This window comes from Carassius gibelio, chromosome B16 (genome assembly GCF_023724105.1).
Source record: "Carassius gibelio isolate Cgi1373 ecotype wild population from Czech Republic chromosome B16, carGib1.2-hapl.c, whole genome shotgun sequence".
NCBI classification, from domain to species: domain Eukaryota; kingdom Metazoa; phylum Chordata; class Actinopteri; order Cypriniformes; family Cyprinidae; genus Carassius; species Carassius gibelio.
Window position 1 is genome coordinate 3,761,538 of NC_068411.1, and position 26,983 is coordinate 3,788,520.

The 26,983-nt window shown below is 40.0% G+C and overlaps 1 protein-coding gene and 1 long non-coding RNA gene across 3 annotated transcripts; one reads left to right on the forward strand and one right to left on the reverse strand.

The window, feature by feature from the left end:
- The first annotated feature begins 5,874 nt into the window (after positions 1-5,874).
- LOC127974563 (uncharacterized) lies at positions 5,875-8,919 on the forward strand. The gene is made up of 4 exons (XR_008157320.1): positions 5,875-6,185; positions 6,355-6,434; positions 7,688-7,815; positions 7,980-8,919. It is a non-coding gene; the product is annotated as an uncharacterized LOC127974563 (long non-coding RNA).
- Positions 8,920-11,289: 2,370 nt separating this feature from the next.
- On the reverse strand, positions 11,290-19,879 carry LOC127974528 (uncharacterized). Of its 2 annotated transcripts, none has more exons than XR_008157309.1 (2): positions 12,013-19,879; positions 11,290-11,884 (listed from the first exon to the last, which is right to left on the reverse strand). XR_008157309.1 is itself a non-coding variant. In XM_052577869.1 (2 exons), the coding sequence occupies exon 2, from the start codon at positions 18,350-18,352 to the stop codon at positions 12,503-12,505; it is 5,850 nt and encodes a 1,949-aa protein (XP_052433829.1). In that variant the 5' UTR covers positions 18,353-19,353; positions 19,482-19,879; the 3' UTR covers positions 11,290-12,502. The 2 variants fall into 2 exon arrangements, 1 of the variants encoding a protein (XP_052433829.1); XM_052577869.1 differs by having other exon boundaries at positions 11,290-19,353; positions 19,482-19,879.
- Positions 19,880-26,983: the final 7,104 nt, after the last annotated feature.

A 26,983-nucleotide genomic window follows, 5' to 3' on the forward strand; every position in this document is an offset into this window, starting at 1 on the left:
CACGCTTATAATATGGTTTGAGAAGGTTGACATGACATAACTGTGTTGACTTTTTCCGTCCGGGTGTTGCTATTATATAATTCAGGTCAGACCTTCTCTCAACAACTGTATAAGGACCAGCATATTTAGCCTGAAATGGCGAGCTCACAACAGGCATCAGTGCGAGCACTTGATCTCCCGGACTAAACTCTTGATGCTCTGCACGGCGATCATAGTTATTTTTCATCTTACTCTGTGACACTTGCAATTTCTCCCTCGCCATTTCACCTGCTACAAACAAACGATGTTTAAAGCCATTGACAAAATCAATCAAATTTCTGGGTGGTTCTGCCTCCACCAGACCATCTTTTAAAACAGCCAAGGGTCCACGCACTTTGTGTCCAAAAACCAAGTCATTAGGACTAAAACCTATACTTTCCTGCACAGCTTCTCTTGCAGCCAACATAAGCCAGGGAAGACCCTCCTCCCAGTCTCTATCCAGCTCTGTGCAATATGCACGCAGGAGAGACTTCAAAGTCTGATGGAATCTTTCCAAGGCCCCCTGACTCTGTGCATGATAGGCTGATGATTGGTTATGACTGACACGCAACAATTTCTAAATTTGACCAAACATGTGCGAAGAAAAGTTGGACCCCTGATCGCTCTGGATTACCTTCGGAATGCCAAAGACCGAAATGAACTGACTTAGAGCTTTCACTACCGCCTTAGTGGTAATTGCCCTCAATGGATATGCAGCAGGATACCGAGTATTCTGACACATAACAGACAGCAGGTATTTACAGCCAGACTTAGAGCATGGTAACGGACCCACACAGTCCACAATCAGGTGCTCAAATGGCTCATTCCTAACCAAAATGGGTTGTAATGGAGCAGGTTTAACATACTGATTGGGCTTACCCGTTAACTGACACACGTGACATGTCTTAATGTATGTTGCAACATCTTTTTTCAACCGTGGCCAAAAGAAATGCTTCAAGACACTAAGATAAGTCTTTTTCACACCAAAGTGCCCACTCTCATCATGAGCAACTTTTAAGACAAGGGGACGAAATTTAGTCGGTACCACCAACTGAACGATAGCATCCCCAACAAAGTCAGTACCCAGAATCAACCATTTCCTAAGCAACAAGCCTTTTTGTAAGAAATACCCACTTGCTACACTGTTGATCTCCTTAGCAGATACAACACAATTAAACATTTCTTTAAGGGAAGAGTCACTTTGCTGTTCCTGTATCAACTCAATTTTTTGACACCGATAGTGGAAAGTCCGACATCGATGGAGTCACGAACTCTACTTCACCCTCATCAGACTCCCTCTCAGACTCCACTTTACTTATTTTTGTGTTACGGAGACTTACCGTCTGCATTCAAATAGTTATGTTTGGTGACTCTTTTGTTAAATAAATCACTTTTTGATTATTTATGCTGCCTCGTTCCCTTTTTGTCACAACCTGGCTCAAGGGTCATGACAGAAAAGGGAACGAGGCAGCATAAATAATCAAAAAGTGATTTATTTAACAAAAGAGTCACCAAACATAACTATTTGAATGCAGACGGTAAGTCTCCGTAACACAAATAAACCCAAACAAAATATAGTAGTCGGCGTGATCAGGCCATGGATGACATCTGGATTGCAGAGAAGAGACCTCCTGAGTAGTTTGACCAAGTGGAGCTTTATCTTCACTAGTTCACAGGTTCCAGGTGCACCCAATCAGCGATCACCTCAACAGAACAAAGATAATTAATCACACAAGGGCCGTCACATTCCCCCCCATAATGTCGGTGACCCAGAGGGGCCACCGGCAAAACAAATCACAGGTACCATAACCCAATATAAATCGAAAACGTTAAATTACAAAATTACCACAACACAATAAATGGCAGAATATTACACAGCCGAAATATACATTAAATTTCAACTTGCGTTTAAGCTACTGCTTCCCTCCATTCCATCTTCAGAAACCCCGACCTGGGAATCAAATTAAGAAAACAGGCATAGGAAAAACAAGTCTTAAGACAACAAGAAGCGGCATCAATACTTAAAGCATAGGAGCACGTGATAACGCGTCTGCTATTACGTTGTCTACACCTTTAATGTGTCTAATCTCCAGTGCGTAGGCTTGCAAAAACAACGACCACCTCATGAGTCTCTGATTGGGACACTTCAGTGACTGTAAAAATGTCAACGGATTGTGATCGGTGTACACAACAAGTGGCCGCCCTCCTCCAATGTACACCTCAAAGTGCTGCAAAGCCCAAACAAGTGCCAGCGCTTCTTTCTCTATCACTGAATAATTGAACTGATAAAATTGTAGATTCACACTGAAGGCATCAAAACTATGAATTAACACATGTGGAATTATATATGGAAGTATATACATAACAAAAAAGTGTGAAACAACTGAAAATATGTCATATTCTAGGTTCTTCAAATTAGCCACCTTTTGCTTTGATTACTGCCGCTGTCGCCTCTGGCTTGCTTAGTTGGGGTCACTTCATCTACAGCGATATCATTGACTTGATTGCTAATAAAAACAGACACTATTTAAACTGAACAGAGATGACATAACTGAATTCAATGATGAACTGCCTTTAACTATAATTTTGCATTATTGAGACACTGTTTTCCAAATGAATGTTGTTCAGTGCTTTGACGCAATGTATTTTGTTTAAAGCACTATATAAATAAAGGTGATTGATTACTGCTTTCCACACTCTTAGCATTTTCTTGATGAGCTTCAAGAGGTAGTTACCTGAAATGGTCTTCCAGCAGTCTTGAAGGAGTTCCCCGAGAGATGCTTAGCACTTGTTGGCTCTTTTGCCTTCTCTCTGCGGTCCAGCTCACCCCTAAACCATCTCGATTGGGTTCAGGTCCGGTGACTGTGGATGCCAGGTCATCTGGCGCAGCACCCCATCACCCTCCTTCTTGTTCAAATAGCCCTTGATGCCTTCAGTGTGACTCTACAATTTTCTAGTCATGAAAATAAAGAAAACTCTTTGAATGAGAAGGTGTGTCCAAACTTTTGGTCTGTACTGTAAAAGAAAGTAAAATTTAAAACAAGCAATTCAATTATTTAAAAATGGAATGAATTTAAAACAATTAAAAATATAAAATGATTTTATATAAAATACATTGAATACGTAAAATACAGTGCAATCGGTTCGGACATTGCACAGTGCATATTCAATAAATGCACAGCTAAACAGATGAGTTTGTGACTAATGTTTTAGCACATCTGAGCTCTTCTGGAAGCTGATACCTACTGCGGGCGGCATAGTAACTAAATGCAGACTCCCCTTGTTTTGTGTGAACCCTTGATATTTCTAACTGCAGGGCCGGCTCGAGGCATAAGCGATCGAACTAAGCGGCTGCTTATGTTTTTTTTTTTTTTTTTTCAATTAAATAACTTAAACAACTGATATAAATGAATGAATGAATGAATAATGAACGAATAAATTAATAATTCAAGACAAGAAAATTCTTATTTACCCACAACTGCTGCTGTGTCTGCTAGCGTTTGAGTCATGCGCAATTGCGCATAGACACCTCGCGTCCCAGATAGCATACATATCCGGGCCTCATCTGGGCCAACTATGGCACATCTGGCTCAGTTCTGGCAGCGGCAGAGGTTATATGGGCCATCTCTGGCCCACACACATCAAGCCGGTTTTAGTTTGAGTTGTGGCATGCTGTTTATGGGCCAGATCTGGCCCGTGTGCGACAAACCGGCTTTAGTTTGAGTCGTGGCTTGCTGTGTGTGGGCCAGATCTGGCCGTGTGCGACAAACCGGCTTTAGTTTGAGTCGTGGCTTGCTGTGTGTGGGCCAGATCTGGCCCGTGTGCGACAAACCGGCTTTAGTTTGAGTTGTGGCATGCTGTTTATGGGCCAGATCTGGCCGTGTGCGACAAACCGGCTTTAGTTTGAGTCGTGGCTTGCTGTGTGTGGGCCAGATCTGGCCCGTGTGCGACAAACCGGCTTTAGTTTGAGTCGTGGCCTGCTGTGTGTGGGCCAGATCTGGCCCGCGTGCGACAAACCGGCTTTAATTTGAGCCGTGGCTTGCTGTGTGTGGGCCAGATCTGGCCCGTGTTTGACAAACCGGTTTTAGTTTGAGTCGTGGCCTGCTGTGTGTGGGCCAGATCTGGCCCGCGTGCGACAAACCGGCTTTAATTTGAGTTGTGGCTTGCTGTGTGTGGGCCAGATCTGGCCCGTGTGTGACAAACCGGTTCTAGGTTGAGTTCTGGCTTGTTGTATGTGGGCCAGATATGGCCTATACCAGGTGACCAGATGTGCCATTTTCTGAAGACACGTCCTGGCAGATCACCTTACTTTACCAGTCAGTGGTTCTAAAACTATTTTGAGTACTGGACGCCCATAATATTTCAGGACACGTAATATAAATACATACACACATTTATTTGACCTACACGGACCTGTTATGAAGCTGCAATGTTATTTGATTTTTTTACATTTTTGTACCATGTCCTCTGGTGTGACACCATGTCCTTTGAACTTTTTCGGAACCACTAAAAAATGTTTATGCTTTGTTGTGCATTAATATGACACCCCTAAATTATATATATGTTTTTATTAAAAAGTGCATGTTAAGCTACATAATCCTAGAAAATTTTGCAAATGTGTCTTGCTTGCCACTAATGACAGGTTAGCTTGGAATAGCAAGGTCATTTTTTTTTGACAGAAAAGGCTGAAACATCCTTTGGTGTGATAAAAAAAAAAGTCCTCCATTGTGACACCTGTACTGTCACACCACAGGACAAAGTTTCTTTAAAAATCATTTTAAATAATAAATAATATTTTTATCTCCTTTTTATACTTTTAAATGCAATAATTACATTCATTAAATTAATCTAATCATCAAAAAAATGAATCTTTAGAATATATGAAAATTTCACTTTTTAATAAAATAAGTTACAAAAAATGAACTTTTTTCATGATATTCACATTTCTTCAAGATGCACCTTATACACACACACACACACACACACACACACACACATATAAATATATATACACACATATATGAGTGTTCGTAAAAGCAACAATACAAAATCTTAAACTATAAAAGCACCACTTTGTCCCACTATTATGCACAGGCCTGGCATTTTGCACTGGATTATAGAACTACAAAATTAATTTTAAATTAGCATTATCATAACTGAATGACATTTTGAATTATGCAGTGATCTAATTCTATCCACCAAGCAATTGTATGTAAATGTGTGAGATTTATGGTCATGGTTATAGGGAAATAACAAGAAGAACAAAGTGCAGTAAACGGTAAAACTGTTTGCACTACAAACCAGTACGTTCATAACTAAGGCAGTACATTAAACATAAAATAGTAAGATACAGCAGTTTGCAACAGTAAACAGCAAAACAAGCTGTTTGTACAGCTAATATAGCTGGAATGACAACGAAAGCCAGACACATTAAATCTACAAATGGCCGCGCCCCCTCTTACAGAAAAAAAATAAGGGGCATATGTTTATTCATATGTTTATTTATGTAACGTAAGCGTGTTACTTTTAATTCGTGACGTCCTTTCATGGGCATGCGCGCGGACCGGATGGAGTTGCCATGGAAACGGAGCGCAACACTGCATATATCACGAGGAAACACCCCGTTTCTCGCTGATTTCACTGTTTTCAGGTGAGTTAAGTCCATAAAATCACACAAATATTACTTATAACTGTTGTTGACACTTCTCTTACTTGTATTTGACTCGTTTCTGTTGTTTATTTACTTTATAGGAATGGTTTAATGTCTTCGAAAAAGTCCGTTAGCATTTCTACCGTTTTCAGACGACGGTCAGGTAAGATAACTCTATTGTGCTCTTATTTATGAAAGTTTGGGCTTTTAATCAAATCTTCATCTGTAGATGATAGCTTTTGACTGTTTTGTTGGTAATATTTCAATGGATGATTGGAAATTGCTTAATTTATTTAACCTTAACATTTACACTTTACTGTTTATCGATGATGTCACGTTATCAAGGAGCGCGAAAATTGGCAGAAAACTAAAGTTGTTTTGATCTTTTATGGTAAACATAAAACTTTTCTGCGATTTCAAGAGTGACAAAATAATCCTTCTACAACAGAAGGGAGTGTCCAAGATTTCAATATTTCTGAAGGGAGCTGCTGACAGAGATGTAGGAAGCGCTGAAAAGGTTAAGTAACCTAATATGCATTTTTTCACAACATATATCGCAATGAATCTGTTATTTTATTTATTTATTTTTTGCATTTCACCTGCTCTAGCTTGTTTCCATCCAATAAACCCGGAACTGCAGACTAAATATTGTTGGCTCTGTGTCAAATTGCTTGTTTTGTTCCTAGATTCTTCAGTGCTGATGGCCTGGAGTGAACCTACTGTAAGACAACATCTCCAAGATGCTATTGACCACAAGACTAGTACAGTAAGTCAAACCTAAAATATACACTACACTAGTGTTCAAAAGCTTGAAGTGAATACAATTTGTAATAATTATCTTCTGCTCACCTCTGTATTCATTATTTAATTAAAATATGTAAAAAGAGTAATATTGTGAAATATTATTACAACTTAAAATAGCTGTTTTCTATGTGAATACATTATAAACTAATTTATTCCTGTGATGTGCAGAGTATTTTCAGCATCATTCCTCCAGTCTTCAGTGTCACATGGATCCCTCAGAAATGCTGATTTGCTGCTCAAGAAACTTATTATCAGCGTTGAAACAGTTGTGCTGCTTCATTTTTTTTGTGGAAACCGTGATGCATTTTATTTTTCAGGATTCACAGATGAATACAAAGTTCAAAAGACCTGCATTTATTTATGCATTTAGCAGACGCTTTTATCCAAAGCGACTTACAGTGCATTCAGGCTATCAATTTTTGCATATCACGTGTTCCCGGGGAATCGAACCCCCAACCTTGCACTTGCTTGCTTGCTAGAGCAGTGCTCTACCAGTTGAGCTACAGGAACACTATTTGAAACAGATGATTTTGAACAATTTGATGCATGTAACACTAACATTCAAATGTTTGGATTCTATGTAACAATGAGTTAACAAAAAAAAAAATTCAGCACGTCTGTATATTAACATTGATCATAATCAGAAATGTGCAGTAAATCATCATATTAGAATGATTTCTGAAGATGTGTCACTGAAGACTGGAGTAATGATGCTGAAAATTCAGCTTTGATCAAAGGAATAAATGACATTTTGACATAATATTCACATAGAAAAGAGTTATTTTGAATTGTAATAGTCACAGTGTTACTATTTTACTGTAATTTGATTCAATAAATGGAGCCGTGGTGAGCATAAGAGATTTTTTATAAAGGCATGAAATATCTTACAGACCCCAAACTCTTGAATGGTTGTGTAAATTACAGTTATGATGTTCCTCCCAGTTAAATTTTATTAAAATGTATGAAATGTTACTCTGGCATATGCAGTCCATTCTATAGAGACTGTGTCTGTTCCCCAAAAACAGACAACAAATAATGTGTATATTAAGGGATCTAGAAAAATTATTTCAGTTTAAAGCTACTAGATTAAAAATAGTACTCAATGTACTCCATTGATGAAATAGTAAAAAGTGCACATTGCCTGAAATTATATGAACAGCAGCTATGCTAATCTTTCTCCCTTTGCCTTCCTGTTTCTGCAAATGTCCATCTCAGGGTTATTAGAAACTGAACAGCACAGGACTTGCAGAACTTGTGAGGGCTTCAGATGATACCAGTACTCAAAAGACCTTAGATGATGGCAGCTATAGATGGACATACAAACTACCGCCACTGCAAAAAAGGTAATGTTAATTTGAAAATGCTGTGTCACAGTATCAAGGGCTCCCTTATCAGTTTTGCTTTCAGTACTGGAGAGTAAAAGATACATTTTTTTTGTTTGACGTTTTTTGTTTGATGTTTTTATTAGTACATATACGTTATCTTGCACATTTTATCTCCCCAACAGATTCTAATTTGAAAGAAGTTTATAATGCATGTTCGCTACTCCCAATTCAGAAGACTGAATCAGCCTGTGTATCTGAATGTTTCTCATACTCACTCCTCTCTGCCGCGTCTGAATTTGGGATTGTCCTTCGCTGTCAGTTATAAACGTCAAAATAAAAAAAAGAAATAAACATTTGAAATATATCAGTCTGTGTGTAATGAATAAATATAATATACAAGTTTAACTTTTTGAATGAAATTAGTGAAATAAATCAACTTTTTGATGATATTCTAATTATATGACCAGCACCTGTATATCATTGCTCTTTTATTGATTTTGATTGCTTCCATTGTCCTCATTTGTAAGTTGCTTTGGATAAAAGTGTCTGCTAAATGTAAATGTAATGTTCATGTGTATTTAACTATATAAATATTTATCTGTATTTTTTATTTTGTAATAATGTAAATGTATTTGTTTTATATCTATACATGCAGTTGTATTCATGTATGTATATTTATTTGTCTAATTTTTATATTTTAATAAAGCAGTTTAGACTACATGAGTGTTTTCTTTATTCTGGATTAATTACGTATTCTTTTGTGTCTAGAAAGGGTAAATATGGGCCATATCTAACCCAGAAGTCAGCCACAACTGGGACGGATCTGGGCCACATCTCAGAAATGGCGTGGTTGACATCTGGGCCAGGTGTCGCCCATGCCATTTGTGAGATGCGGCATGGATCTGGTAAAGTTGTGGCTGACTTCTGTCAGACAAAACTGGGCCAGATCTGGCCCAGATGTCACCCACACCATTTCTGAGATGTGGCCCAGATCTGGTTCAGTTGTGGCTGACATATGTCAGCCAGACTCAGGTTGAGTCATCGCCGTCATTCCGCGCGGTATGTGGGCCAGAAGAATATGGGAGATGTGGGCCAGAACTGGGCCACATGTCATTTGCTATCTGGGGTGCATTGACAATTCGCGCCGGCGCGCAAGTGCGCGTCACTGTGATAAATGAGAAGTCATGTCACAAAAAGGATGTATCCCTCTGGTGCCGAGAAGAGAAAGAAGAAAAGGACATAAAGTTGGCTTGTCGTTGGACGTTCGAGAGTCTCAAATTTAGGGACCGTCTCTAAAGTTATTGGTAGACACTTTTCTAACGTCAGTAGCATTTGAGGAGAATGACTTACAGTCATAAAAACAACTGTAACTGTTCATCTAGGTGTCAGCTATACTGCACAATTGAATATAATGTTTAATATTTATTAAAATAAACTGTAAATCATATGTAAATTATGCTACTTTTTCACATGGGCTCAAACGCAAATTTAAACAATAGCATTTGAGGAGAAAGAGTCATAAAACAATTTTAATGTGTACATTTAGGTGTCAGCTATAATATATATCAAAATAAATTATAAATCATTTAGGTAAAAACGAGGACCGTTTATCACTTTCAGGAACATTCCTGTGAATTTTTTTTTTTTTTTTTTTTTTTTCAGGTTCCATTACGAAAATTACCCATGGTTTTAACAATAACACCACAAATCATCATTATTGTAGCCATGGTAACTGCAAATTAACCATGGTTTTGTTACTTCAAATAATAATTTACAAAGAAGAATTAATGTACTATAATATTTTTTTGATTTTGTTGTTGCTATAAAATTGGTTAATAATAAAACTGAATAAAGTGCTTCATTCTTTTTTCTGAGGAAATCCATTTCTCAAATCCTCAACCACATCACATCTTTTTGGAGGAATTTATGTCTTATTCTTCTCATCGCGAAGCAAGCAGTAATATAAAATAAAAACTGGAAGAACAGTCTGGCTGCTTTTTTTTTCTGTGTGGGCGTATTCAAGCCGCGCGCTTCAGTTTGAAACTGAATAGCGCGTTAAGCGCGGGGGCGTGGTCACATTATATATAATGAACGGAGACATGAAAAATAGACATCGCGTTGTTTTCATATGGATTACTTTATCTCAGAATATTTGTTTTCGGCAGCACTTGTTTAGTTTAAAGGTAGACAGTTCAGGCTTTCTATTGATATCTCTCTCATATCTCTTCGTTGAGTATTCATGGAGTTACAGTTCATTTTAATGATGTGTTTGTAAATGAAGATCAGAGCACACAAAGGCTGCAGACAGCATACCTTGTTGTTATCTTTATTTTATAAGTGCACAAAGGTGTTTTGTTATTATGTCTGTATCCAAAAAAAAAAGTAGACCCTTTACAGATTCGATTGATGTATTGCTCTTATCTGTACAATTAAAACTGAGAGTGTAATTTAAGTTCTTTTCAGGGTTATCCGGAGAAAATGACTCAAAACGCATATATGCGTTAATGGACTCCAGAGGCAGGGCCGTGCACAGACCTTTTGAGGGGCATGTGCTGAAAATGAAAAGGGCACCCCCCACCCTTTTTTTATATCAAGATTATTTAGTAAGCCTGCATAAAAGGAAGAAATGGTCACATCTTCATGACAAATTCAATAACACAAAATAATAGTCTCAAAAGATTTAGATTTATTCACGATTAATAACAACCATAATTATATATTATATAGGTTAATTAGATAATATATAAACCAGCGGCATAACGAGATGGAAATATAAACTAGAAAAAATATTAACAGGTCCTCCATCCATGACACTGACTCACTGCTGAGTTGCCTGAAGGAGAGGATAGAGATTCTGACGCTGATTATATCCTTTCTTCAAAATATATTATCTCATTAATATTGTGTGATTATTAATCAAGTGTTTGATCAGTATTTAACCTCCAAGATTGTTGTATGATGTGATTAAATAAAGAAGCCATCTATATAACTATAGATTGATGCATGCTTACTTAGAAACATATTATTTCTTCCTAGAAGTGTCAGGTTTTACATGTCATGAACATGTGTGTAAGTATTCTTTTTCCTAGGGTCACAAGGCCAGCTAAAAAGGACCAGGGGGCCTCTTCTATGTACTATGAGGGAGACATGCCATACTCTAACATGTCCAAATGTACATTAGATATTAATGTAGCGCTTTTTTCCCTTTCCTATATAGATAGATAATGGTGCGCTCTGAGTTCGTATGAATAAACTTTGGTTTATCAAATATTGTGAGCTAAGTGTTCTTATTTACTCACTTCAACTTGTTCTATGTAACTGTGTTTGTTACTTAGTTCCTTGGGTCCCTTAATCTTTAAAATAAATTCAAATAATAATGAATAAGAATTTAACTTCTGTAAATAAATCAATTGTTTTAACAATCAAAGAAATATCAATGTATATTTATATTTTCTTTTTAACTCAAATAATAATAAACGGAAAACACTCAAGTAGACTGTAAATAACAATTTACTGGATAAAAGGTAAAATGATCACGTTTCAGGATTTTTTCCAAATGTAAAATAAAATTATTTAAATAAGCAATATGAATTTCACAAATTCACACAAATGAATAAAACAATAAAATCAAGTACACATTTCACATTTACTCTTTTTGTAAATGGATATTTGTTCCCCTCTGTTGTTATACTTCAAATTTGAGTCATCAAACTCTTACTCAAACTTAATAAACTCTTCAAACAAATACTAAGCCGGCAATATGAGCTCACACTTAACCTCAATCAATATGAAAGTTCGTTATTTTCACGTTGCAGGCCTGTTTGATGCTGGGGTACGTTGTGGTCAACAAATAAACAAACGACCGCTTCACTCAACACTGAGCAACAAACAAAAAAAATAAAAATACCTTGAACCATCCAATCAGAAGAGCGTGTTTCACCTCACGAGGTTAGATGTCCGTCAACTCCACTATCGCGGCGATTTCCTTAAGGCCAAAGGAATTCCGAGCACTCACGTTAGCTCACAAGTCATCTGTAATCATCCTCATCTGAAACTGCCACGAATCCTCATGCTGACGACTCGCCAACTAAACACACAATCCATCCGAGCAAGATAGACACTGTTCAGTCTCTATAATTAGTCCATTCGCTGCATTAGTAAATGGAGGCTGGAATTAACACAACCAGAAATATTTTGAGGATAAATAATTCTTACCCGTCTCTGTAGTATCAGTTTCTGTTCTCATTCCGACAACACCTTAACTACATCAACTATTGTAACACATTATAGCATTAGTTACACTATATATTTTGTGAAACAATATAACACCAGATGATCGCACGCTCTTCTCCCTCGTGCTCTCCCAATTCTTCCTCGTTCAACTTTGCCCTCAATTATTCCCGCCCCCTTCACCTTAATCTAGAGCATAGATTGGACACCCAACGTGGACAAGTGAATATGATTGGATAAACAGAAGAAATATAAAAATACAAAAATAAAAATAATATCAACTTAATTAACATGAAACTTATCCAAAACCATATACATTTATGAAATGCACATATGTATATATATATAAAAAAAAAAAACACTTCGTAAATTATTACACTGGGTTACACCCTCCCCTTTCCAATTGTCTGAATGTCCTCATCAGACATTTAAATCAAAATTTTACAGTCTATACCTGGTTGTTCATTTAGTTATTTTAACTCTGACCTAGTCTTATAATGACCCCTCTATGGACAATTTCAATTGGGTGGTCACTACTTCTTCCTGGTTCGTCATAAGTGAGTCTTATAACAGGCTTCACAGGTCTCTTACTATGGGCTCTCTGACTAGGAGGCATAACCGCTTTTGGTTTTGTACACTTCCTTTCAGAAACAGTCACAGTGTCTGATTCAACTTCTGAGTCTGACTCAGATTCAGCAACATTATCATTTTCAGTCCACTCTTCCTCAGCCTGATCACTTTCCTCATGACCAGTATCATCAGCTTCTTGCTCATTTCCATCGCTATCAGGAGATCTGTCCCTGGTCCTCTTATTTTTCAGCAACTTGTGCACATATTTCTGGTAAGGCACATTAACCCTTTCACATTCTGACTCTGAGGATTCTGTCATCTCAAATAAGTGATTTTGGGTTTCTTTTTGCACTTTTTTGTGTGTTTGGTTTGAGTTTGAATGTTTTCTTGTCTTTTCAGGTAATGCATAACCTGGACTCTCCAGCATTCTCACAGACTGTCCAATCGGTAAGAGGTGATCTCGATGTATAGTTTTGACTCCTCCACCACGTTCAGGTTTCACCTTATACACTGGTAAGTTAGGCATTTTGTCAACTACCAGATATGGCAAAGAACTCCATCGACTCTGAAGCTTGTGTTTTCCTCTCAGTCCCAGATTCTTCAACAACACTCTATCACCAACATCCAAGACCTGGAATTTAATGCTGCTGTCATAGGCTCTTTTGTTTCGTTGATGCACTTTGTTTGAAGCTTCTGAGGCTAGTTGATAAGCTTCTTTTAAATCTTTTTTCAGCTTGGCGACATACTGAAAATGTTGTCTTTCCTCTGTTCCTTCAGCAGATGTTTGGAAACAAAGATCAACAGGGAGTCTTGCTTCCCTTCCAAACATTAAATAGTAGGGAGAGTACCCTGTAGCATCACATTTCGTGCTATTATAGGCATGAACCAGATACCCCACATGCTGACTCCACTGACGTTTTTTCTCATGTCCCAAGGTTCCCAACATCGAGAGCAAGGTACGATTAAACCTCTCAGGCTGAGCATCACCTTGAGGGTGGTACGGAGTGGTACGTGATTTTCGAATCCCCAACAGAAGCAAGAGCTCTTTGATTAAATTACTCTCAAAGTCTCGCCCTTGGTCGGAATGGATCCTCCCAGGTAAGCCATAATGCACAAAATACTTGTCCACTAAGATCTTGGCTACAGTGCGAGCTGTCTGATTCCTTGAGGGAAACGCCTGGGCGTACCGTGTAAAATGATCTGTGACTACCAAGATGTTACTTATTCCTTTTGAGTCGGGCTCAAGTGAGAGGAAATCAATGCAGACCAGATCCATCGGTCCATTGCTGGTAATTTGGTGCAAAGGAGCTGCTTTACTACATGGTGTCTTGCGAGTAATACACTCCCCACAATTCTTTATGTATTGTTCCACCTCGCAGGCCATTTTGGGCCAGTAGAATCTACTCCTGATGAGATCTGTGGTTCTTTCTACACCCAGATGACCCATGTCATCATGCAACAACCTGCACACATCCTCCCTGAATTCAGTAGGTAGGACAAGTTGGGAAACTTCTTCTCCAGAGGGTGTTTGACTGCAGCGGAAAAGCAAACCTTCTTTAATTAGAAGCCTATTCTTCTCACGTTTCATAAGCCACAACTCAGAATTCACCTTTACCTCAGTAGGCCACGTCCCTTGCTTTAAAGCTTCAATTACTTTCCTCAGGACAACATCATTCTTCTGGGCTCTTGTCAAATCAGCTATGGATTTCTGCTCCAAGAAGTCACATTCCAGTTGAACAGGGAAAGCATACACATCAGGAATACACTCAGGTGAGGCTGCTAGTTGCTCTACATACCTAGGTGATTTGCTGAGCTTTAAGTCAACATGAACTTCCTGGCATATGGCCCTTACATCGGTCTCAGAGATGCTTTGCCAACCCTCTCTTATTTCCTCATCTGCCATATTACGGGACAGTAAATCTGCATCAGTATTGTTCTTGCCTGGTCTGTACAACACATCAAAGTCGTAGGTGGATAGTGCAGCCAGCCAACGATGTCCAGTGGCACTGAGTTTAGCTGTCGTAAGAACGTACGTAAGTGGATTATTATCCGTACGTACTGTGAATCTAGCTCCATATAGGTAATCGTGGAATTTATCCACGACCGCCCATTTCAAAGCAAGAAATTCCAACTGGTGTATAGGATATTTCTGCTCTGAATTACTCAGTTTTCTACTAGCAAATGCCACAGGCTGCAGACCAGATGAATGCTCCTGATATAATACAGCACCTAGCCCTTTTAGACTGGCATCTACATGCAAAATGTAGGGTTTGCAGGGGTCTGCAAAAGCTAGGACTGGAGCATTAGTAAGACACTGAATTATCTGCTCAAAGGCATCAGAGCATGACTGGTTCCATCTGTCTCCGAAAGGCTCCGACTCTTTCAAGTAAACCTTAGATCGATCTTTTTCCCACTTTTTACCTCGCTGGGTAGGGGCATAACCTTTCGTAAGCTCAGTAAGAGGTCGGACAATCGCAGCGTAGTTGGCTATGAACCTACGGTAATATCCGCAGAAGCCAAGAAAAGATCTCAAGGACTTAAGGTCTGTTGGTTGCGGCCATGTGCTGACTGCCTTGACCTTATCAGGGTCTGTTGCAACGCCTTCGGCAGAGACTATATGTCCAACATATTTGACCTTGGTCTGGCAGAATTGGCATTTGTCCAATGACACTTTTAGTCCCACTTGTGCTAGTCTGTCCAAGACCTTCAGAAGTCTTTCTTCATGCTCTTCCAATGACTTCCCAAAGACAATCAGGTCATCCAGGTATACAAGGACTTGAATCAGATTCATATCCCCCACAGCTTTTTCCATCAAGCGTTGGAAAGTCGCGGGTGCACCAGTAATGCCCTGTGGCATACGCTCGAATTGATAGAATCCTAAGGGGCATATAAAAGCAGTTTTTTCCTTATCCTCTTCAGACATGGCTATTTGGTAATAACCACTTCTGAGGTCAAGGACGGAAAACCATCTACTCCCTGATAAACAGTCTAATGCATCGTCAATGCGAGGAGTAGTATACTGGTCAGGCACTGTACGAGCATTAAGTGTGCGATAGTCGATGCACATTCTTACACTTCCATTTTTCTTTCGGGCGATAACAATAGGGGAGGCGTAGGGACTTCGTGATTCCTTGATGATGCCAGATTTCATAAGCTCTTGAATGTGTTTCCGAACATCATCAATATCCGCAGGAGCCAAACGCCTAGAGCGCTCACGAAAAGGCCTAGAATCGGATAGCCGAATATGGTGTTCCACTCCTTTCGCCAAACCCACGTCCCACTCGTGTAGTGAAAACACAGAAGCTCTTTCCGACAATGCCTGCCTTAACCTCTGCTTCCATGTCTCAGGAATTGGGGAATCTCCAAAGTTAATGAGGTTTGTATCAAACTCTCCTGTCTTTGGGGTGGATATTACTGGTTCTGCAGAATACAAGTGACCAACCACTGTTCCTACTGGAATCACTGTGTCCTTCAGGGATTCATTGTGCATCAGTACTGGAAAATGGTGAACATCCATTTCAGAATGTGGCACTACCATGGGCTGCAGTAACACTCCAACTGGCAGAGTGGCATCTGGAGAAGCCTCTACCAACAGAACCTCTTCTCCTAATGGTTCATTTAACTCTACATTACAGATTGCCACACAATCCCCTCCAGGGGACAAGGACAAAGGGCCGGGACCAAGCCACCTTACACTGCCCACTCCTTCGTCTTCACCAGAGATCCTAGCAGGGTCACATGACAATTCTTCGGAAACTGAATCCACATTTATGCCCAATGTCTGTGCAATGTCCACTCCAGCACTTTCTCTACACAAACGAGCCAAACGCTTGAAAAGGTTAGCGTTGGTACCCAAAATAACTGGTGTTTGATCTGGACTACATGGTCCCGGGCAGATTAAGGCCAAGACTGAAAGGGTTTCATGAGTTCCTGTGATTTTGGCAGGGAACTCAACATCTACCATCACATAACCCAAGTAAGGGTAGCTGGACTCACTTAAACCCCAAATTGCCAAACCTGTGACTGGGTGAATTGGAACATCAGACAGATGCTGCTTGTACCACGCTTCGAAGATGATGGTTACTTGTGAACCACTGTCTAATAAGGAATCACATTCATGTCCGTTCACCTTTAGCTGAACAACAGACATTGGACCAACCAAGCCTTCTGGAAGGTGCCTTTGCTTTTGTATGTCTACAGCACTCCTTTTTACTGAACAGTTGGTTGTACTGGATGTTGGCTCAGATGAAAGCAAGTCTCTACTTTTGGCTTTTTTCAGTGACTGGATTAATCTTCGAACAACTTTTGCTTGGTTTTCAGCATTTCTGCATTTTGCGGCGAAGTGTCCACTTTCTCCACAGCGGTAGCAGTAATATTCCTCCGAATCACTGTACGTTGTTGGCTTATATGTACCAGGGAAATTTCTAGAAGTCTCCACAGGCAAGGAGGCCACAGAGGCAATAGGCTTTTTACTTTGAACTTTCTGCTGCAATCTTTTGACCTGTTTTTTCAGCGCAGTCACTTCAGGGTCTGGACAACTTTCAAAGGTTGTAGTTTTCATACTTGAACCAGCAGATGTCTCTTCTTTCACAGTTCCATGCTGGGTGGCTGCCATAGAAGCAAACATGGCTTTCAGTTCCTTTAACTCAGTTTTTAAAGTCTGGATTTCTGTCTGCTTATTGTCTACCTCTGCTTTAGCCTGGATCTTATGCACAGTGGAGTTTAGCTTAGCCCTTGATGCCTCATATTCTTCCTCACTGCGAATCTCACTCAACAACTCCAAAAAGGATGGAGGATTTTCCTTCCTTTCCCTCAGTTTAAGATTAACTAACATAAGATCAGCAGCCACTGCTCCACGAAGTAACTGTTCCACTCTTACACGGTTTGCAGCTGCAACCGACAGACCACCTCGCTGTATGACTTTGGTCAATGCTTGTTCTAATCTTTTTAAAAAATCGGACAGTTTTTCCCTTGGCTGTTGCTGCATCAACCGAAAAGCAATATACAGCTCTTCCCCTGATTCAGCAGAACCAAAGGCACTTTCAATGGCCTCTAAACATTGTTCTGGCTTGAGATCAGCAGTAGTTACACGAGCAGCTTTTATTATTGACAAGGCTGGCCCTCGTAAACTCTCCATAATCCGACGTCTTTTTTCTTTGTCTGAGCAATCGCTTTCCTCAACCATAAGACGAGCTTGTTCTAGCCAATGTTCTAAAGGCTCTTCTCCGGCAGGAGTTGGCACAGTCCCAGAAAAAACACGGAGGCGGCGATAACTGCTGCTATCACTAACTGGTTTTTCTATTTTAGACAGCAGATCCCCCACGGCACGAATAATGGACTCAGCCGAGCCATCATGTGCACCCAACAATTCCTGAATGTTGCCATCATCCACAGCGGTAGATGAATGCTCTGCCCTAGAGGGAGCACTTGGGGATACTGGACTTTGTGTCACCATGACAATCGGCCAGGCTACAAATCCGCCTGTGGGTAGTATGTCAGGAGGGACTTTAGAAAAGTCTACAACTTCTTTGCATTCACATAAAACAGTCAAACTATCCAGTTTACTGTTGTACATGCGTCCTCTCACACGCACTCGTCCCAGACATTTAACAGATTGGAGGGTGTCTTCTATTTGAGAAATTTCTACATCTTCAGGGACAATGACCATCAGCGCATGTGCCTCATTAAGCATTTCTCCTCGACACCATCCTTTAAGCTCATCCACCAGACCAGGATATATAGAGTAAGCAGTCATGGTCACACTGTGCTAATTAGATGAAGACGGAGACTTTTGTTTCTTCTTTTACAACACAACTGTAATGGGACACGCAAGGATCCCAGCGGTGCCTCCAATTTATGTAGCGCTTTTTTCCCTTTCCTATATAGATAGATAATGGTGCGCTCTGAGTTCGTATGAATAAACTTTGGTTTATCAAATATTGTGAGCTAAGTGTTCTTATTTACTCACTTCAACTTGTTCTATGTAACTGTGTTTGTTACTTAGTTCCTTGGGTCCCTTAATCTTTAAAATAAATTCAAATAATAATGAATAAGAATTTAACTTCTGTAAATAAATCAATTGTTTTAACAATCAAAGAAATATCAATGTATATTTATATTTTCTTTTTAACTCAAATAATAATAAACGGAAAACACTCAAGTAGACTGTAAATAACAATTTACTGGATAAAAGGTAAAATGATCACGTTTCAGGATTTTTTCCAAATGTAAAATAAAATTATTTAAATAAGCAATATGAATTTCACAAATTCACACAAATGAATAAAACAATAAAATCAAGTACACATTTCACATTTACTCTTTTTGTAAATGGATATTTGTTCCCCTCTGTTGTTATACTTCAAATTTGAGTCATCAAACTCTTACTCAAACTTAATAAACTCTTCAAACAAATACTAAGCCGGCAATATGAGCTCACACTTAACCTCAATCAATATGAAAGTTCGTTATTTTCACGTTGCAGGCCTGTTTGATGCTGGGGTACGTTGTGGTCAACAAATAAACAAACGACCGCTTCACTCAACACTGAGCAACAAACAAAAAAAATAAAAATACCTTGAACCATCCAATCAGAAGAGCGTGTTTCACCTCACGAGGTTAGATGTCCGTCAACTCCACTATCGCGGCGATTTCCTTAAGGCCAAAGGAATTCCGAGCACTCACGTTAGCTCACAAGTCATCTGTAATCATCCTCATCTGAAACTGCCACGAATCCTCATGCTGACGACTCGCCAACTAAACACACAATCCATCCGAGCAAGATAGACACTGTTCAGTCTCTATAATTAGTCCATTCGCTGCATTAGTAAATGGAGGCTGGAATTAACACAACCAGAAATATTTTGAGGATAAATAATTCTTACCCGTCTCTGTAGTATCAGTTTCTGTTCTCATTCCGACAACACCTTAACTACATCAACTATTGTAACACATTATAGCATTAGTTACACTATATATTTTGTGAAACAATATAACACCAGATGATCGCACGCTCTTCTCCCTCGTGCTCTCCCAATTCTTCCTCGTTCAACTTTGCCCTCAATTATTCCCGCCCCCTTCACCTTAATCTAGAGCATAGATTGGACACCCAACGTGGACAAGTGAATATGATTGGATAAACAGAAGAAATATAAAAATACAAAAATAAAAATAATATCAACTTAATTAACATGAAACTTATCCAAAACCATATACATTTATGAAATGCACATATGTATATATATATATAAAAAAAAAACACTTCGTAAATTATTACACTGGGTTACATTAAGAACTCTGTTTTATCCTGTATTCCTATTCTTCAAGATTAATGTACAGTTGCAGTGAAAAGCATTTCTGAAGGATCACGTGACACTGAAGAGTATACTGATGGAGTAATGATGCTGAAAATTCAGATTTGATCACAAAAATGAATTACATTTTAAAGTATATTCAAATAGGAAACAGTTATTTAAGATTGTAAAAATATTACACAATATTACGGTTTTGTTGTATTTTGGATCAAATAAATGAAGCCTTGGAACGAATCACGAATTACATTCTGGATGATAAAATATAAAGATTTCACAGTGATCTTCTGTATTTTTTTTTTGTTACTACTACATTACTGTAGTAAAACCATGTTTTACTACATTTTATACATGTGAGGATGAGCGGAGAGTATACCATAACATGATTAGCCTAAATGTTAATAAATTAAGTGTATCAGGTGACCAGGATCACTTGCGCTTTGTGTAAGTTCCAGTACGAAACAGCGCGGGGGCGCACCTGTTATTATGATTTTCCGATGGTAAAAACAAATTATATGTTGTTGTATTACACAACATATTATTATCAATATATAGCTTTTGACCAGTGAATGTGTGCAAATGTGATTTTTTTTTTTTTTTTTTTTGTCCGTCATTAAAACGGCATCACATTACATTTTCATCTACATTTTACAAACTAGTTTTTGTAGCTATATAGACGGAGCACTCAGTTTTTCCTGTGGTAAAATGTATTTGGCCAAAATCGCATTTTATAAAAGATGAAATGCTACTGTATGCACAGGCTTTTTAAGTGTTGGCTATGTATTGGCTATGACTAGATGGCAAATGCTAGCCCTCTCTCTCAGGCACACCCCACATGTCTCAGTCAGTCAGTCAGACATCCAATAAATAAAATATGAGCCTTTATAGACATAGTGTTTAGTAGTAGCCTACTTATTCAAACAACAAGATATTTATTTACCCTTCGCAAAACTTTGTTCAGCTCAGCTGTTGTCTACTGTGCGGCTGCTGTGGAACTTCAGTTGATTCAATGGATATAGAGGGGGCGGAGTTATCAGCTTACTGACAGCTTGAGGATCCAATAAGATTTACACAAGCTCGTTTTAAGAACTTTCATTTGCTAAATATTTGTAAAACAGACAGACAAACGTAAAGGGTGACCAATAGCATTGATAAAAAAAAAAAAAAAAAAAAAAACACCAATAAAAGGGCACTTCGGAGTGTAAGGGCAAAAAGGGCATGTGCTCTGCACAGGTTGAGCCCTACCTGTGCACGTGCCTGTCCAGAGGGTTAATACAGAACGATAATTAAAGGCTCTAATGCACACCAGCATAGAGTATGTGTGTATTGTAGGAGCTAGACGGCTTATGATGACTTGTGACGGCATAGTAGTGGTGTCCCAATACAAAGGGGAATATTTTCACCCCTACTCCTTGACCCTCTGTTTCAAGGCACAAGGGGAAGGGGTAGGCGGAGGGGTAGGGGAAGGGGTATAAAATAGAATTGGGATTGGGCCTTAGTATCCTCCATGTCTTGTGATCATGTTGACCGAGTTTAGTTGTGATCAAATTAATCTCCTAGGAGGAGTATTAAAATGTTGATTTTCAAATAACATAAAATAGCCAACTCCCCCAGTTTAAAACATACAGCATGAAAAGTACCAATTTTCATATGTATATGTGCAAGTATGTATGATATACAGTCATGTGAAAAAATTATGACACCTCATTACATTTTCTGTTTTTTATTAAGAAATATTTACATATCACTGGTTTTCATCTTGTTTTTATTATTTCTGGAAAAGAAAGAGATTTCATTGCAAGTAAACAACAAAAACTGACCAAGTTTTACTAATTAAACAAAAGATGAACAAAAATGTTTATTCTAATGGAGGAAAAAGTTAGGACACCCTGCATACCCTGATACACAGTAGAATTCATGGTGGATTCTATGATGGTGAGCTAGCCAGGTCCTGCTTGTCACGGTTCATGAATGCACCGTCTCCTGCTGAGTTCATGTTACGTCATGTTGATTGTTTCATGCGGGTGTATGATGCAGCTCATTCCAACAGCCTACTTAATGCCCTGTCTTTCGTCTCTTGTTTTCCAGATCGTTGTTTGAGGTCCTCGTGGTTCATGTCTGTTCGTCCTACAGCGTTCCTGCTCATGCTCATGTTTCCTGTTCGGCCGCTTCTGGATTACCGCCATCATTCACGGATCTATCACCACCATCACCTCTACCAACGCACTCAAAACACCCACTCACCTGTTTGTGCTGCCGTCGAGGTCCCTGCGTCACTCTCCAACATCCATTCATCATAACCTCCCTTCAATCAACATCATTTACTTCCAATTGCCTCCTGTCCTCCATTTCAGCATGACAGAATGTATGTGTGTATAAATGTATATATTTAATCAGCCTTTACTCCAATTTATGTAATTTATTATAAAACCCTGTCTGTTTACTACTACTTTACTCTAAATCGGCTATTTTTTGTCTTTTGGAAGCTGCATTCAACTTGACTCCTCTCTGTTATAAACCACACACGTACAACAAACTAATGTCACAGTGGTATCATGTACTGTAATCGAATGTAGCCCAAGTTATTACCTGTTAAACAGTAAACAGCGCATGCAGTGTTCATCTAATAAGGATGTAACGTTTGATCAGGCTCCAGTACACCAGAGGGAGCCTTCACCTGAATATTGAACTCTGCCATTTCCTGTTCCTGCCACATCATTTCCTGTCTTGTCATTTCCTGTCACCCTGTATATAAGTCATTTGTTTGCACTGCCATTTTGCGAAGTATTGCCAGCCAGTTCACTGCCTTACTAAGCGTTGTTTCATTGTTCCATTGTTGATACTTGTTATGATCTTTGCTTTTGCTCTTTTGACTCACGTTTTTGGTTTACTGTTTTGGATTTGTCTGCCAGTGGATTGTTTTGCCTGTGTTTTGACCCAAGCCTGTGACCTGACCACGAGTTGTGAATATTGTTTGGATTTAATGCTCAGATCCTATAATAAAGACCCGCTTATGGAATCCACTCAGCCTAAATCCTCCTTACAGAATACTTCGCCCGGTGCGGATCCAGCGGAAGTCTCTCGACTCCTTTCTACCATCGAGTATCAAAAGGATCTGCTGAATGGTTTTCAACACCAGTTGTTGACGCAACAAGCCACCAATGAGCATTTGACACAGTACATTCGGTCTCTCCCTGCCCCACGACCTGACCCAGTAAGATTTGCGTTACCTGATAAGTTTGATGGCTCTCCTGACAACTATACTGGTTTCCTACGACAGTGTTCTATCTATTTCTCTAACCAACCTGAAACTTATCACCAAGACCATACAAAGTGTTAATTTATCATGACCTTGCTTACCGGGAAAGCATTAGAGTGGGCTACTGCTGTTTGGGATCATGATACACATATCCAGCAGTCTTATAGTTATTTCACTCAATTGATTCGTGATGTCTTCCAATATCCTGCTGGGGGCATGGATGCAGCAACTCAACTAACTCAGTTACGCCAAGACAACAGGCCAGCTTCTGACTATGCTATCCAGTTTCGCACTCTATCTTTTACGAACTCAACCAAGTCCCAAGCATAACTTCGCTTATGTGCCTACTATTACTGCGCAAACACCATTTCAGTCTGTTCCTTCTGAAGCCATGCAAATTGGACGAACTCACTTACCACCTGATGAACGGAGAAGAAGATTACTCAATCAACTCTGTTTCTACTGTGGTGAATCAGGACATCGCTGTTCCAACTGTCCTGTTAAACCTGCTGCAAACCCCTATTCAAGTTATCGAGTGAGTCACATGTTCAATACTTTACAAATCAGTTTATGCTTGTCACTTCCCATCATTTTGTCAGTTGCTGATGAAAACCATCATTTTTCAGTGTTAATAGATTCTGGAGCTGCTGTAAATGTGATCCATCAAGATTTAGTTAAGCAGTTGAACATTCCTACAATCAAATGTGAGCCACCTATTGCTGTTACTGGCGTTGATGATGGTCCTGTCGGTAAAGGTCATATCACTCATCAAACACTTCCCATAAAACTTAGAGTTGGCCTGTTTCACATGGAATAAATCACTCTATATGTTATATCATCACCACGAAACCCAGTTATCCTAGGATATCCTTGGTTGTCTACGCACGAACCACAGTTTTCCTGGAGGGAGAAGGAGTTGGTCAGTTGGTCACCTCATTGTCACTCTCACTGTCTAGAGCTGCCCACCAAGCTTCCAGTCTGCACGACTCATCTAGCCAAGAATCCAACTTCACCACCCACTAATGTCCCTACTGAGTATGCTGACTTAGCCGAGGTGTTTAGCAAAGACAAGGCCACCAAGTTGCCACCTCATCGCCCCTGGGACTGTGCCATCTCCTTCCTAGCACCTCTCCACCTAAGAGTCGTGTTTATCCGCTGTCTATTCCTGAAACCAAGGCCATGGAAGAATACATTGAAGAGGCCTTATCTTATGGGTTTATTAGGCCATCCACCTCTCCCGCAGCATCTGGGTTCTTTTTTGTTGACAAGAAAGATGGTGGTTTAAGACCTTGTATTGACTATCGAGCACTCAACGCTATCACTGTTAAGAATCTCCATCCTTTGCCTCTTATCCCTTCTTCTCTGGAGCAATTACGTGAGGCCAGCAATTTTACAAAATTGGATCTCAGATCTGCCTACAATCTCATCAGAATCCGTGAGGGTGATGAATGGAAGACGGCTTTTCTCACCAGCAGGGGGCACTACGAGTATTTGGTTATGCCATTTGGGTTGGCCAATGCACCTTCAATCTTCCAGTCCTTCGTTAATGAAGTTTTCATGGATCTCTTGAATCGGTATGTGATTGTCTACATAGACGATATCTTGATCTACTCTTGCTCCATGGAGGATCATATCTCTTATGTAAGAACTGTGTTGTCACTCCTACTCCAGAATGGTCTTTTTGTGAAGGCGGAAAAGTGTGAGTTTCATGTTACATCAATTAAGTTCCTGGGATACAATATTAGCCATTCAGGAGTTGAGATGGATGACATCAAAGTAAAAGCTGTCACGGACTGGCCCACACCCAGCACTGTTAAGGAGTTACAACAATTTCTAGGATTTGCAAACTTCTACCGTAGATTCATCCGTGATTTCAGTACCATAGCTGCACCTGTCACCTCACTACTTAAAGGAAAACCCAAGAAGTTAGTATGGACAGAGGCAGCTACTTCAGCAATCAATAAGCTCAAGTCCAGTTTCACCACAGCTCCCATTCTTAAGCATCCAGATCCTAAACTTCCCTTCATTGTCGAGGTTGATGCCTCCGACTGTGGAATCGGTGCTGTCCTCTCTCAGCGTCATGGAACACCCGGCAAGTTACACCCTTGTGCATTCTTCTCAAGAAAGTTAACTCCAGCCGAAAGAAATTACGATATTGGTAACAAGGAATTATTATCCATCAAGGCCGCTCTTGAAGAATGGAGACACTGGCTAGAAGGCGCCCTTCATCCCTTTCAGGTCATTACAGACCACAAAAACCTAGAGTATATCAAGAATGCCAAGCGTTTGAATCCTCGTCAGGCAAGATGGGCACTCTTTTTCACTCGATTCAATTTCGCAGTCACATATCATCCAGGGAGCAAAAATAGTAAGGCAGATGCATTGTCACGTATCTATGACTCTGCCAATTCACAGATGAGACCAGAAACCATCTTACCACCATCCATCATCATCGCACCCATCCAGTGGGACATTATGGAAGAGATTCAACATGCCCAATACGAAGAGCCATCCCCTCCAGAGTGCCCAGCTGGGAAAATCTATGTTCCAACCAGTCTGCGTAACAGAACCATTCAATGGGTTCACACATCCCCTGCTTCTGGAGACCCTGGAATTAATCGCACCACGGCTTTGGTCAGAAATTCTTTTTGGTGGCACACATTATCTGCAGATGTCAGTAACTATGTACGTGCTTGTCAGATCTGTGCTCAGTCACGAACACCTCGACAATCCCCTGCAGGACTTCTAGAACCGCTACCAATTCCCCAACGGCCCTGGTCACACCTGTCTATTGACTTTGTCACTGATCTGCCTAACTCTCAAGGATTCACCACCATTATGGTCTCCATTGACTGATTCTCTAAGTCTTGTCTTCTCATTCCATTGAAAGGAATACCCACTGCCATGGAAACTGCCCAAGTTTTGTTCAATCAAGTATTTAGGATTTACAGACTACCAGATGATATTGTGACTGATCGTGGGCCACAGTTCACATCCCGTGTTTGGAGAGGTTTTTGCAAACATTTAAACATCAACGTCAGTCTCACATCTGGCTATCATCCTCAAGCTAATGGTCAAGTAGAGCATCTTAATCAGGAGATCGGTAGATACTTGAGATCATACTGTAGCCATGAACAGGAGAAATGGAGCATATTCCTCCCATGGGCAGAGTATGCCCAAAATTCCCTCACTCACTCTTCAACTGGGCTTACCCCCTTCCAATGTGTTCTTGGATATCAGCCTCCTCTGTTTCCCTGGTCTGGGGAGCCATCTGAAGTGCCTGCTGTGGATGATTGGATTAGAAGAAGTGAACAGGTCTGGGACAATGCTCATGTCCGTCTCCAGCGGGCTGTTCGATCTCAAAAGATCCAAGCTGATCGACACAGACGTCCACATCCTGAATATCAGCCAGGTCAAATGGTGTGGCTTTCCACTCGTGACCTACGCCTGAAACTCCCGTGCAAGAAATTAAGTCCAAGGTACGTTGGTCCTTTTAAGATTATACGTCAAGTTAATCCTGTTACGTACCGTTTAGAGTTGCCTGCTAATTACCGCATCTCTCCGTCCTTTTATGTGTCCCTCCTGAAACCGGCCCATTGAGCCCCGAAACCACTGATGAAGAACCGCCTCCACCGCTCGAGATCGAGGGAGCTCCTGCCTACCTAGTTCGGGAGATCCTAGATTCTCGCAGGAGGAGGGGTCAGATGCAATATCTCATTGACTGGGAGGGATACGGCCCGGAGGAGAGATCGTGGCTATCAACTAAGGACATCTTGGATTCATCACTTATCAGAGACTTTCACCAAACTCACCCAGA